This window comes from Centropristis striata, chromosome 3 (assembly GCF_030273125.1).
Source record: "Centropristis striata isolate RG_2023a ecotype Rhode Island chromosome 3, C.striata_1.0, whole genome shotgun sequence".
NCBI classification, from domain to species: Eukaryota; Metazoa; Chordata; class Actinopteri; order Perciformes; family Serranidae; genus Centropristis; species Centropristis striata.
Genome location: NC_081519.1, coordinates 22,386,744 through 22,399,582, shown reverse-complemented (window position 1 = coordinate 22,399,582; position 12,839 = coordinate 22,386,744). Strand labels below are relative to the sequence as shown.

The window sequence follows — 12,839 nt, the reverse complement described above, 5'->3', positions numbered from 1 at the left end:
ATGAGTCATCCTGTAACCTGTCTGCCACTCATCAATCCTGGGTAGTAAAGCTGGTTTCTTACTGACACATTTTCATACATCTCATATGCTAAACGAGCAGCACATTCACCTGAGATATCACTGAGGAGGCGCTTCTGATGGTGTTGGGCTCAGTGTGGAGTGATGGATGATGATCAATATTCTTTATTTAACAAGGTGAACAAAACTAATTAAGATTAAAAACCTTTTTCCCAAGAGTGACCTGGCCAAGACAGCAGCACAAAAGCAAAATGGTTATGCCAAGCACACAAGACACAAAGAAAATACAGTCACACTACAAGAAAAAGGAGTTGGATGACAGGATCAAACAGAGATATCACAAGATCAATTGAGCTTATTTCTCTCTTTTTTTAAATTGACTTGAATTCCCCCAGAGTTACAAGTTGTGTCAATTTCAAGTCCTTCTGCATATCGTTCCAGGTAGACGGGGCAGTTCAGTTGTGACTCTTGGGAGTCCTGAGAACGCAGGCCATGTTGGCTGAGGTTTCTACACATGTGAAATAGATTATAGAGTAGATTTATAAATTAAAGTCAACCAATGAGAGAGTTTATGGACATACAGAGATGGACAATGTGCGACAGCATATAAGTAACAGTGATGTACACGATAGCTGCAACCAGGAATAAAACGCAAAGCACAGTGATTTACAGGATCCAATTTCTTTAAAAACTGATCAGGAGCATTCATAAAAAGCAGGTCTCCATAGTCCAACAAGGGTAAGAAAGTTGTGTTAATCAGATGTTGTCTTACTTGCAATGAAAAACATGATTTATTTCTAAAAAAGAAGCCCAGTTTTAGTTTAAAAACAAGTTTATCAATGTGCAATTTAAAGGACAGGTTCTGACAGGTGATGAACAGCTCAATAGAAGATTAATGAAGTAAGAAAGAGAGTGAGGGGCATGCAGGAGCTGTGTGGGAGGAACATCAGACTGTTTGTTGTGTTGCAGGATCGGCAGCGTGGCCAAACGGCAGCAAGCCTTCGGCTGACTCAGGCCGTCCCAGGTCACCATGCGGCGAGCCCGGGGAGCGTCTGGTCGATAACGTCCACCGTCGTGTTTCAAAAGTCGGCCCCTGGCGGCTCAGATTGGTCTTTGTAGATAATCTGTTGGAGGATGTCCTCGTCGCTGTGTAATGGATCGGCTCTGGGTCACAGTCGCATCTGAAATCCGTCCAAGTCTTTTCAAATCCTTAAACAGAAAGCAGCTATCTGCCAGAATCATCAGCATCAATACACAATAAGAGGGTTTCTCTCTCTGCGGCTCCTCCAGGCTCCGGGCACGCTGACAGCCTCTGATTCATAATAACATACTGAAAATTAAATATTTTGGATACTTATGACTAACTGGATCTGAACCTTTTCAAATGGAGTATTATAAATAATGCAGAGGATTATTTTTTCCTGGTGTTTATATGCAGATCATAATCAGCACGTTACAGTTTGTGATTAAATCTTTTCTGCACAAAATAAAAACTCTGTTAATATTTTTCTCCTCCCTACTTTTAAAAAAGTATATATATATATTTATTTCCTTCTTGCTCTAAAACAACAATCAAACAGAATCCCATCTACACACCCAGTCGCCAGAATAAATGTTGGTTGGTTGGTTTCCTCCTCCTCTCCGGCCCAATCGAAGGCCGACCTGTGTGGCTTTTGAAATCATATCAGTTTGTCAAGATTAACGAATCTGTGATGTGACCAAGAGTTCTCCTCATGGTCTGCTATCAGACTGAACAGCAGCTCTCAGTCAGGGCAGGGAAGACAATCTCATTCTATGTTTTGCACTATTTCTTCCTGGTCATCTTTGCAAATGCTTAATTTATCCGCACATTATTTTATTTCCTGTAATGTTTAATTTCCCAGTTCGTTAACGTCCAATTTCTCTGCAAATGTCTTAATTTAAATGCAGATTTATCATAGGTTATTTATAGGTTAAGTTTAATTTTAATGTATGTATAGTGTATGTTCAATGTATGTTTGAATGCTGCTCCTGGATGCTTGAATTTCTGGGATAAATAAAGTATCTATCCATCCATACATCCGTGCTCTGTGTGTGAGCATGAAAAGGATCCAATGTTCAGTCACAGTTGTGTCTAGGAAAAATGGGAAAAATGGGAAACAAACAAACTCGGTCTGACCGAGCAGAACAACATGACACTGCGGTGCACAGGACAGGCAAAGACTGTCACTTTGACACATGCTAGAGTTCTGATGTTTGTCTTTGGTTCAAATATCAACAATCTCCCTTCAAAGCTGCCAACTCTACTTCTGGGTTAGAGGTCCCAACAATCTGTACAACCACAAACTGGAGACTAAGAGCGTTCAGAGGATGGATGGCTTTCCACTCTGACAATACAACACAATATATGACAACACAAGTGCTGCCATACAGTCTCACAAAATACACAAATCTTCATAACAAATGGTGTCAACAACAAAACTGCTGCAACAACTTATGAGACAATTATGCAGCATCATCATATTCTCATATCATAATGTTCTAAACACTTAAACATATTTAGTTACATAATGTTTATCACAAATGTATGACTGCAGCTCACATGATGAACAACACTTCATCTCCTGCTGTCTGTCTGCTGGGCCCTTAAAAGGGAAAAGTAACCGAAGTTCACTAATTAAATGAAAAAACATAGACTGTCTGACTCATCATTAAAGTCAGAACTCCTCCCCCAGTGAACTCCAGGCCCTGCTCCAGGGCTCCTTGAGGAGCCGACTGGGTCTTGAGAATGATCCTCCAGTTCCAGAGCTCAGCAGCAGCACTGAGCGCTAACTGCAGATAACTAAGATGTCCACTCAGTGCAGAGCTATGATCCAGGTGGAATTTATCCATATTGATGTTGCACTAATCGAGTATTCATTAGTCATTAGCAGCAGTCAAGCTGTCAAATCAATGAGACCTTTGCTTCAGAAACAAGCTGGAACCAAAGCAAAGCAGCAGTGCTGGACACAGCAGGATCGAGCCTGTTTCTGACAGTGTCATCATGGTACAGACTGGTTCCACAGACTGGTTTAACCAGGGATCACACTTCAAGAAAACATTTACATGTATCAGATACATTCTGTGAGATTAAAGGCAAAGAAATGTGAAAGTATTCCAGCTTTTCAGAGAGGCAGAAAAGATCTAAAAGTTCTGGAGTTGTTTTTGTTAAAAACTGATCTAAAGTTGATTGTCTCTGTCTGTCTGCAGATGGAGGACATGCAGTGGCCCCGGGGCGAGCAGGACATCCCCAGCTCTGTGTGCAGCCTTCCCTGTAAGACGGGCGAGAGGAAGAAGGTGGTGAAGGGCATGCCGTGCTGCTGGCACTGTGAGTCCTGCGACGGGTACCAGTACCAGCACGACGAGTTCACCTGCAAGCTCTGCTCCTACGACATGAGGCCCAACGCCAACCGCACAGCGTGCCAGCCCATCCCCATCATCAAGCTGGAGTGGCACTCGCCCTGGGCGGTGATCCCCGTCTTCCTGGCGATGCTCGGGATCATCGCCACCATCTTCGTTATGGCCACGTTCGTGCGGTACAACGACACGCCGATCGTGCGAGCGTCCGGCCGGGAGCTGAGCTATGTTCTGCTGACTGGGATATTTTTATGTTACATCATCACGTTCCTCATGATCGCCAAGCCGGACGTTGGCGTGTGTTCCTTCAGGAGGATCTTCCTGGGGCTGGGCATGTGCATCAGCTATGCCGCCCTGCTCACCAAAACCAACCGCATCTACCGGATCTTCGAGCAGGGCAAGAAGTCGGTGACGGCGCCGCGGCTGATCAGCCCCACCTCGCAGCTCGCCATCACCTCCAGCCTCATCTCGGTTCAGCTGCTGGGCGTGTTCGTCTGGTTCGTGGTGGATCCGCCCAACACCATCATTGACTTTGACGAACAGAAGACCTTCAACCCCAGTCTGGCGCGCGGCGTGTTGAAGTGCGACATCACAGATCTGCAGATCATCTGCTCGTTGGGTTACAGTATCTTATTGATGGTGACGTGTACTATTTACGCTATTAAGACCCGCGGGGTCCCTGAGAATTTTAACGAGGCCAAGCCCATCGGCTTCACCATGTACACCACCTGCATCGTGTGGTTGGCTTTTATACCCATCTTCTTCGGTACGGCGCAGTCTGCAGAGAAGGTAAGAACCAGCGAGTAAGCGATCTGTGAACGATCTGTGGGGATGGATGATTGACTGGGTGATGTTTTTGTGTCAATGAAACTCAATATTTTGGATGGATTAGTTGATTTCAGCCAATTTTCAAGCAAAAGAATGGCAAAAGTAGCTGATACCAGCTTGAGGGGAAGCTGTTTGTTTGTGTGACGAAGCTTTTAGTCACTTTGCATGCTGGGAAACTCTGAGCATTTGTCACATTTTGAGCATTTTAGAGGTGTTGTGGTTTAAAATACTTCTGATAATCTATTTTTACTGCCATAATTCATCAATGAATGGATTAGTCGATAAAAAAAACAAAAAACAATCTGCGACTACTATAATAACTTCACACATTTTTCAAGCTAAAAAAATGTCAGAAGTTGATTCCAGCTGATTCCAGCTTTTTAATATGATGAAATCCCAAGCTTTTAAAGTAAAGTCACTTTGCAGGCTGAGAAACTGTGCGGTGTATTTTTTCACTGTTTTTCAACATTTTTCACAGAGTGAGTGATCTGTGAACGATCTGTAGGGATGGATTAATGACTGGATGGTGTTTTATTGTCACGTTTACATGAAAGATTTTTTACGGATTGGTCGATCATAAAAACAATCTGCAACTGTTTTGATCATTTCACCCATTTTTTAAGCAAAATAATCACAGAAATAGCTGATTCCAGCTTCAGAGTGTGACAAGATGCTGTTTTTTGGTGTAAAGAAGTTATTATTCACTTTGCACACTTGGAAAATTGTGAGTTTTCAAATGTTTTGACATTTTGAGCATTTTAGAGGATGCAGTAAAATCTCTGGAGGTTTAACCGCTGACCGTCTCTCCTGCTCTGTCTCTTTATTTTCTACTGCCATAATTCATCAATGAAAGGATTAACAATAATAATAATGATAATTAATTTTATTTAATAGGGCGCCTTTCAAGGCACTCAAGGTCGCCTTACAACATGGAAAAAAAACAAAAAACAATGCAGAACATCATACACATCATACAATCTAAACAAATCAGAACATTTACAAATACATTACAATAAAGGAGGGGAGTTTGTGCGGAGGATCAGATGGAGTGAGCGAGTCTGAACAGGTAAGTCTTGAGTTGTGATTTGAATTGATTGAGAGATGTGATGTTGCGAAGGGAAGGGGGAAGGGAATTCCAGAGCAAGGGAGCAGAGCGACTGAAAGCCCTGCTCCCCATGGTAACCAGACGGGCAGGGGGGACGGAGAGGTGGGTGGAGGAAGAGGATCTGAGTGGGCAGGCGGGTGTGGCAATGTGGAGGAGGTCAGAGAGGTATGGAGGGGCGAGGTTGTGAATGGCCTTGAAGGTGAGCAGTAGAGTCTTGTACTGGATGCGGTGTGTGATTGGGAGCCAGTGGAGCTGCTGGAGGGTTGGTGTGATGTGGTGACTGGATGGGGTCCTTGTGATGATGCGGGCTGCTGAGTTCTGTACCAGTTGTAGTTTGTGAGTAGTTTGATTAGTATATCAAAAAAGCATTAATCTGCAACTACTTTGATAACTTCAAGCTTTTTCCAAACTAATAAATGTCAGAAGATGCTGATTCCAGCTTCTTAAATATGATGAAATCCTACTTGTTGATTTAAAGAAGCTTTTAAAGACAAGTGTGATGCATTTTTCACATTTATGACATGTTGTAGAAGATGGGTTTGTGTGTGTGTGTGTGTGTGTGTGTGTGTGTGTGTGTGTGTGTGCGTGTGCGTGTGCGTGTCTGTGTGTGTTTGTGTGTGTGTCTGTGCATGCGTGCGTGCTGGTTTTATCGTCTCAGATGTGAGGAGACGATGTCTGCTGTTGTGAGGGGCTTTTTCACAGTTTTTTTACATTTTGTAGTTAATTAATTGATAACTGACAGATATGAAGTGATGAACAGAACCTTTCATCACCACTAAATGTTACAGGGTTGACCTAAGATTTGATGCGCAGCTTTAAAAAGATGGTTGCACATTTCTTTGTTGTCTTCATGACTTTTGAGTTAGTTTTGGACTTTTGTCTGTGATTGTGTTGATGGTTCGACTTTTGAAAGCTTTTCCTGTTTGCACGCTGACTCTGAGTCACATATTGTTTCTAAAGCATCCAGACAGAGAAGACAAACTGTAAAAGGAGACAGAGGGTTAACTTTCTGCAGGCTGTGCTGAGACAGAAGACGAGTGTTGACTACAAATAAAGCTTGTTAGCTCACAGAGCTTTATTTTCCCTCTTCAGTAACTTTATATAAAGCTTAACAGTCCAATGGGGGACGAGATGTTGCGGTGAAGTAAATAGATAGCTGATGTGACAACTGTAGCTGTTAGCTGTTAGCAGTCAGCTCACCAGGCAGCGAGTTCACCAATGAGCCATGCACTCCCCCATCACCAGACTTCATAGTGTCAGCTCCTCTGAGCTTGTTGTCCACATGAGATCTGAGTTTGAACTGCTGCACTTCACTCAGATGAGAGCTGATAATGTTCCTTCAAAGAAACTGCTGCTTCAGCTCTAACACATTAGCACAAACCCAAATAAAGAGATTTATCTGTGATTTAATGTGAATAAACAGATCTAAAGGTGCTGAAATAACTCCAACATGATGCTGATGTGGAAACAGTCTGAATTGATATTTTGTCAGGTCTGTCTGCAAGAACACAAGAACACTGCTGTTATAATGATGGTTTTCTCAATGGAGTCTGTGAGATTCACATATGTGTTGCTCAGGTTCATCCCTACATATTTGGTATCATTATGGGAGGGATAGCATTTATGATAACGCCCTTTTATTAACATATTTGACGCCCTGTGCAAGGTCATCATTTATTCATAAAAGAGCCAACCAGATACCCCAACATTAATGTTGCCCCATTGCGAGGCATAGAACATAAATGGGTGTTTCGGAATCCCAACAAACAATAACAATTATTTTTGTACGACAATGACATTTCTTATTTTGAAAATGCAGATCAGTGAGAATGATATTATATATTTATATATAAACATGAAAAACAATTGCTATGAAATTCAAATACACCACAATGCATACTCCTGCTGTGTGCAGGGTGAGGGTCAATAAACAACTGTCTACTCTTCATCCGGACAAGGCTGTTTTTCAAAATAAAAGCCCCACAAAGCAAGTAGATCAAATAGCTTAGTATAATTTTAAAAACCCACAAAGAAACTAGCCTTTATCTTGGTAGATTAGTAGAATAAAAATATGAGAGGTAACTGTGGCTAAACAGGAAACACAGGACAATGCTGTTTTTCAAAATAAAAGCCTCATAAAGTAACTTTATCTAATAGTTATAATAATAGGGATGCATCAGTGCATCCCTCAGTTCATCAGCCTGAAGCTTCCAGATGACAGAACAATCAGAGAGGAAACACTCAATGATCCACATGTTTCAGTGATAATGTTCTCGTGAGATGAAATGTGCATGTCGTTGTTGGAGTCTGTGAGGACTCGGGGCTGTTTGTTCCTCTCTGTCCTGATGCAGATTGATGACGGACAGCAGCTGTGTCCCCAGGTGTCCTCTCCGCTGAGACACTGTGTTGTCTTGTTGTTTTTGGGTCACAACAGGTTCTTAAAGCTCCCACAATTAGCTCTGTCTCACCAAACACCAGAGGCAGGAACGTGTTTAAAGTTACAGGATGCCGAACGACTTGTTAGAGAAGTTTAAAGGTTCTCACCATAATTGCATGACCTTTAAGCCTTATCACAATTCCATGAAAACGCTGCTAAACGAAATGAGTCTGTGTGAAATGTGGAATGCAATCTGCTGAACACTTTTAATAAGCTTTCCTCCGTCCTGCACTGAGGGATAGATAATGATGATGTGAGCTCTGTGGAACTTCTGTTGCTTATTTCTGGATACTGAAAAGCTGTCCTTGTTCTCGTAAACGGCAAGATACTGTTTGTCTGTCAGTCACTGCATTAACTCTGCACCACCAACCCGCCACTGGGATTAAACGAAAACTGTAAACAAAGACATTATCATCAGGGTTTGAACTTTTCGGCAGTCCTTGAACGGATCATCAGTTATAAAAAGTGACCAAAACTTGTGTTAAATTCTTGATATTTATGTCAAATTCTCATTAATCTACATGTGTCATTTAAAACTTCTGCACGGCTGAGTTACGTCTATATGTATTTTATATTTTTTATTATTTTAGATGTTGAAGAATTTTGTACATTTTAGTTGGGTTTAAGGTTTGATCTGTCATATGAAATAGTAATACCGGACCCTGTGGTGGACTCGAGTCCTGTCCACGTGTCCATCTAAACTGCTTCAGGCCTGAGAGCCTCTGAGCTCTGAGCTGCCTCGCAGGCCTGTCAGTCCATGCTGAAGGAGTCCTGCAGCCCGTGGCTCCGAGCGGCTCCACCTGCTGTTCATCTCCAAAGTTTTTAACCTCAACAGAAACATTTATCCCCCCAGTTCAGTTATATACTTACTTTATGAGGCTTTCATTTTTTTTAAACAGCCTTGTCCTGTGTTTCCTGTTAGGCCACAGTTACCTCTCATACTTTTGTTTTACTAAACTATTAAATAAAGTTATTTTGCGGGGCTTTCATTTTAAAAATTACCCTTGTCCTTGTTTTCCAGTCAAGCCACACTCACCTCTCATATTTTTATTCTACGAATTTACCAAGATAAAAGCTAGTTTCTTTGTGTGTGTTTTTTAATTATACTAAGCTATGACATGTACTTGCTTTGTGGGGCTTTTATTTTGTAAAACAGCCTTGTCCCAGCACTCTCCACTCTAGTTGTGAACATTCATCCAATACACACCCATAATAAACTCTGAGATGCTTGGAAAAAAATCACAACACAGAAACTGCAATTTCGTGAAGACCGTGTGAGCCATCAAAATGCACAACTGACCCAAAATAGTCAGGATTGTTGTGACCCGTTTAAACTTTGTGCAAAGAAAAACTCACAACTTTGCAGCTTTCATTTATAATGACACATTAACCGTGATAAAATAGAGCTCATATGGAAGAAAACAGAGGAGGATATCTTTAGAGTAGTGAAGTAAATATTAAAGGCCTTAAATGTAATACAGATTAGAGATAACACAATACAGAGAGAGGATCTTTCTTTTGTTGGAAATATGTTTTTTGACTTTGAATAATTTTTTTAAATACAGAGCATCTACATTTGACTTAAATTTCAAAACCCTCATCTGCACTGCACAGCAAGTATAAGAAGAGAGGAGGTCTTTTTCATTATTATCTATGTTCTTTATTTATTTTCATATTTATTTCAGAGTCACAACAACAGGGAAAAAAGCAAGCAAACAACAAACAATCGCAAGGTAAACATTAACATTAAAAAGGGAAATGTATAAAATAAAATCACATATAGAGAATGTTAAAATCCAACAGAATGCAAAAAGTTTTTTTGAATCAGGACGTGACCTCTCATGCTTTTATTCTACTAAACTACAAAGATATAGTTACTTTGTGGGGCTTTTATTTTGAAAAGCAGCCTTGTCCTCAGTTTCCTTTTAAGCCACAATTACCTCTCATACTTTTATTCTACTGAACTATTAGATATAGTTACTTTGTGGGGCTTTTATTTTCAAAATTTGCCTTGTCCTGTTCCTGTTGAGCTACACTTACCTCTCATAGTTTTATCCTACTAAACTACTAGATATAGTTTCTTTGTGGGGCTTTTATTTTGATAAATAGCCTGGCCCTGTGTTTCTTGTTAAGCAACAGTTACCTCTCATACTTTTATTCGCTAAATTACTAGATGTAGTTACTTTTTGGGGCTTTTATTTTTAAAATTAGCCTTGTCTTGAATTTCCTGTTAAGCCACAGTTACAGCTCACACTTTTATTCTACGAGACTATTTGATATAGTTTGTTTTTGGGGATTTTATTTTTAAAAAACAACCTTGTCCTGGGTATACTCTTAAATCACAGTCACTTCTCATATTTTTATTCTCCTAATCTGCCAAGGTAAAGGCTAGTTTCTTTGTGAGTTTTTTATTATCTATTTGCTTTTTGAGGCTTTTATTTTGAAAACAGCCTTGTTCTGTTTTGTTTTTTTGTTTGTTTTTTCAGAAAAATGTCCCAGCCTCTCTCTACCAAAAATACATGGCACACTGTTCCCCATCCTTCCGCACATTTAGATGTATAATTCATGATAAAGCAATGAGTTATTTTTCAAAAATAAGATTGAGAAATAAAATTATGGTTGTGGCTGCTTTGATTGACAGGTAGATAGCAGAATATGATCTCAGCTCTGATCTGAACTCATCAGCGGCTCCTGACACAGGAGGACAGATGGAGATTAACTCTTCATCTCTAACTGCTCTGTTCTACTGTCACAGTGACCTTCTGTGGTAATATCTTCAGTTCACCCATAGTGCCAATGTATGGAAACATCCTCTCAGGGAAAGTGTGTGTGAAGGTGTGTATGTGTGTGTTAGTATCAGGATCAGAGAACGACAGCTTTCCTCTGTTCCAGTCCAGATTCACTCTGATCCTCTGGAGCTGCTTCTGCATTGGGAGTTCTGTGATTGGATCCATAAAGGACTCTGCTGAGTATTTACCTTCACAGAGCATTATTCTCCATAATCCAGACAGCATGAGTCCCTTCCTCTGGACAGACTCTGTTAACACACCCAGTTCCCAGCCTTCACTGTCTCCAACCTGGACGTCCCAGCTGTGAGTCCCTGAGTTAAAGCCCTCAGAGCCCAGAACAGACCAGTGTTCGTCAAACCTCTCTGGGTTATCAGGACGCCGCATCTTGTGTCTTCGTCTCATGGTTATCAGATCTTCAGAAAGGATGAGTCTTGGACCAGCAGTGTTTGGGTCCAGAATCACAGGACTGTAGGAGACCATGTCCTTCATCTTGTTCCAGATGTTGAAGGTCAGGTTGCCCAGGTGTTTGGCCTCGTCTATCAGAGCTCCTGAGGGCAGCTGTGGATCCTCCAGCAGGAGGCGCTGCTGGACTCTTTCCACTGCAGCCTTGTAGTTGTGCAGGAATGAGACGTGTTCAGCTTTCAGCTCGTCCTCTGTGGCTCTGGCTGTGTCTGAAAGAGCTGCTATCTCTCTGCTCAGAGCCTCCATCTTCTCCTCCATCATCTGACTCTTCTGCTCCTCTTCCTCCCTCAGTGCAGTCATCCTGGCCTCCTCTTCCTCTTCTAGAAACTGGTGAAGCTTCTTAAACTGCTCCTTAATCTGTGTCTCTGTGCGTCGGACCTGGACCTGAATGTGTCCTGATGTTTGATCAAACTTCACTTTACCTTCTTTGAAAACCTTTAACTTCTGCTTTAAAAGCTTCAGAGTTTCCTGAAGTTCCTTCTTATGTTGTCGTGCAACTTCATCAGTGGGTCTGAAACTGTGGTTGAAGTGTTTTTCTGAATCTCTGCAGATAAGACACACTGGCTGCTGATGGTCCAGACAGAAGAGTTTGAGTTTCTCAGAGTGCAAACCGCAGAGAGAAGCTCTCTGATCTCTTTCCTGTAAGAAGGACTCACACAGGTTCTTTAACTCAAGGTTTATAGGAGGTTCTTTTGAAGATCTTCTCCTACAGACCGGACAATCATGTCTTCCATTCTCTTTCCACCATCTTTTCAGACAGTTTTTACAGAAGCTGTGGCTACATGACAAAACAAGAGGATCTCTGAAGACATCACGACAGACCGGACAACAGAGATCCTCCTCTGATCTGGAAGCCATTTAGTCTATGAGTGAAGCTGAAAACACAACAGGCAGAATGGACAGTCAGTAATGGCTCCCCTTCCTAATCCACTAACTTTACATTTTTCATTCAAACTCACATTCAGTGTGTGGAGAGTCGGCAGGTTAAGCAGCAGTGTTTTCTCTCCTGGAGCTGAACTCAGTTAGAGGAATCTGATTGTCTGTTCTTCAGTCTGTAAAATGTTTAATTCCAAGTTCAAATGAACACCCACCAATCTTTGTTATAGTTACTGATTAACAGGTTTTATTTCACTGAATCAGTTTTATCACCATTAAAGGTTATAAAATAATCAGATTGTTCAGCCGTTATCAGCAAAGTTCCACAATGATTGAACTTTGTTCTAGATATATGGCTCCAATAAAAAAGAAGTATAATGGGATAATGTGGAGCACCAATCACACAAAAACATGAGATTAAATATCTCTAGTTCTGCATATAGCAGGAGAGGCTAAACTGACCTGCATTAACCTTCTTCTGCTCATCAGGGTCTGGTATCCCAGACATCCTTCTCCCCAGATTATTTTCCAGACAATATATATGTTCTTGCCACCGTGTTCTGAGTTGTGCAGCCTGATCAGATATGTGCAACCTCCTGTACTGGCCTATTACATCACAAATGTTGGGAATTAAGGATACCTCTTTTATGAATTAATGATTACCTTGCACAGGGCATCAAATATGTAAATAAAAGGGCGTTATCATAAATGCTATCCCTCCCATGAGGATATCAAATATGTGAGGATGAACCTGAGCAACACTTCTGTGGATCTCATGGTTCAAAAGTGTGGTTAGATGGCTATCATGATTATTAAAAATTATCATAAATAATTATTAATTATAATAAATTATATGACTTGATTTACTCTAAGTCATAACTCGTTGGGGCACCATCTGTAAAACAGAAAAATTCAGCCAATTCACCTAAATCAGTCTAAGGTTACTAAA

At 41.1% G+C, this 12,839-nt stretch overlaps 2 protein-coding genes across 2 annotated transcripts in view; one reads left to right on the top strand and one right to left on the bottom strand.

Annotated features, from left to right (window-relative positions):
* Window positions 1-12,839, top strand: part of LOC131968995 (metabotropic glutamate receptor 7) — a 298,334-nt gene that overhangs the window by 250,587 nt on the left and 34,908 nt on the right. The window contains exon 8 of the mRNA XM_059330093.1: window positions 3,247-4,182. Coding sequence (XP_059186076.1) covers window positions 3,247-4,182 — 936 coding nt within the window. The remainder of the gene's footprint in view (window positions 1-3,246; window positions 4,183-12,839) is intronic.
* On the bottom strand, window positions 8,858-12,320 carry LOC131968996 (nuclear factor 7, brain-like). The gene is made up of 2 exons (XM_059330094.1): window positions 11,974-12,320; window positions 8,858-11,889 (listed from the first exon to the last, which is right to left on the bottom strand). The coding sequence occupies exon 2, from the start codon at window positions 11,870-11,872 to the stop codon at window positions 10,493-10,495; it is 1,380 nt and encodes a 459-aa protein (XP_059186077.1). The 5' UTR covers window positions 11,873-11,889; window positions 11,974-12,320; the 3' UTR covers window positions 8,858-10,492.

What these genes read in the sequence shown, in the direction of transcription:
- LOC131968996 (XM_059330094.1), bottom strand. Translation starts at nt 11,872, where the DNA reads ATGGCTTCCAGATCAGAGGAGGATCTCTGTTGTCCGGTCTGTCGTGAT.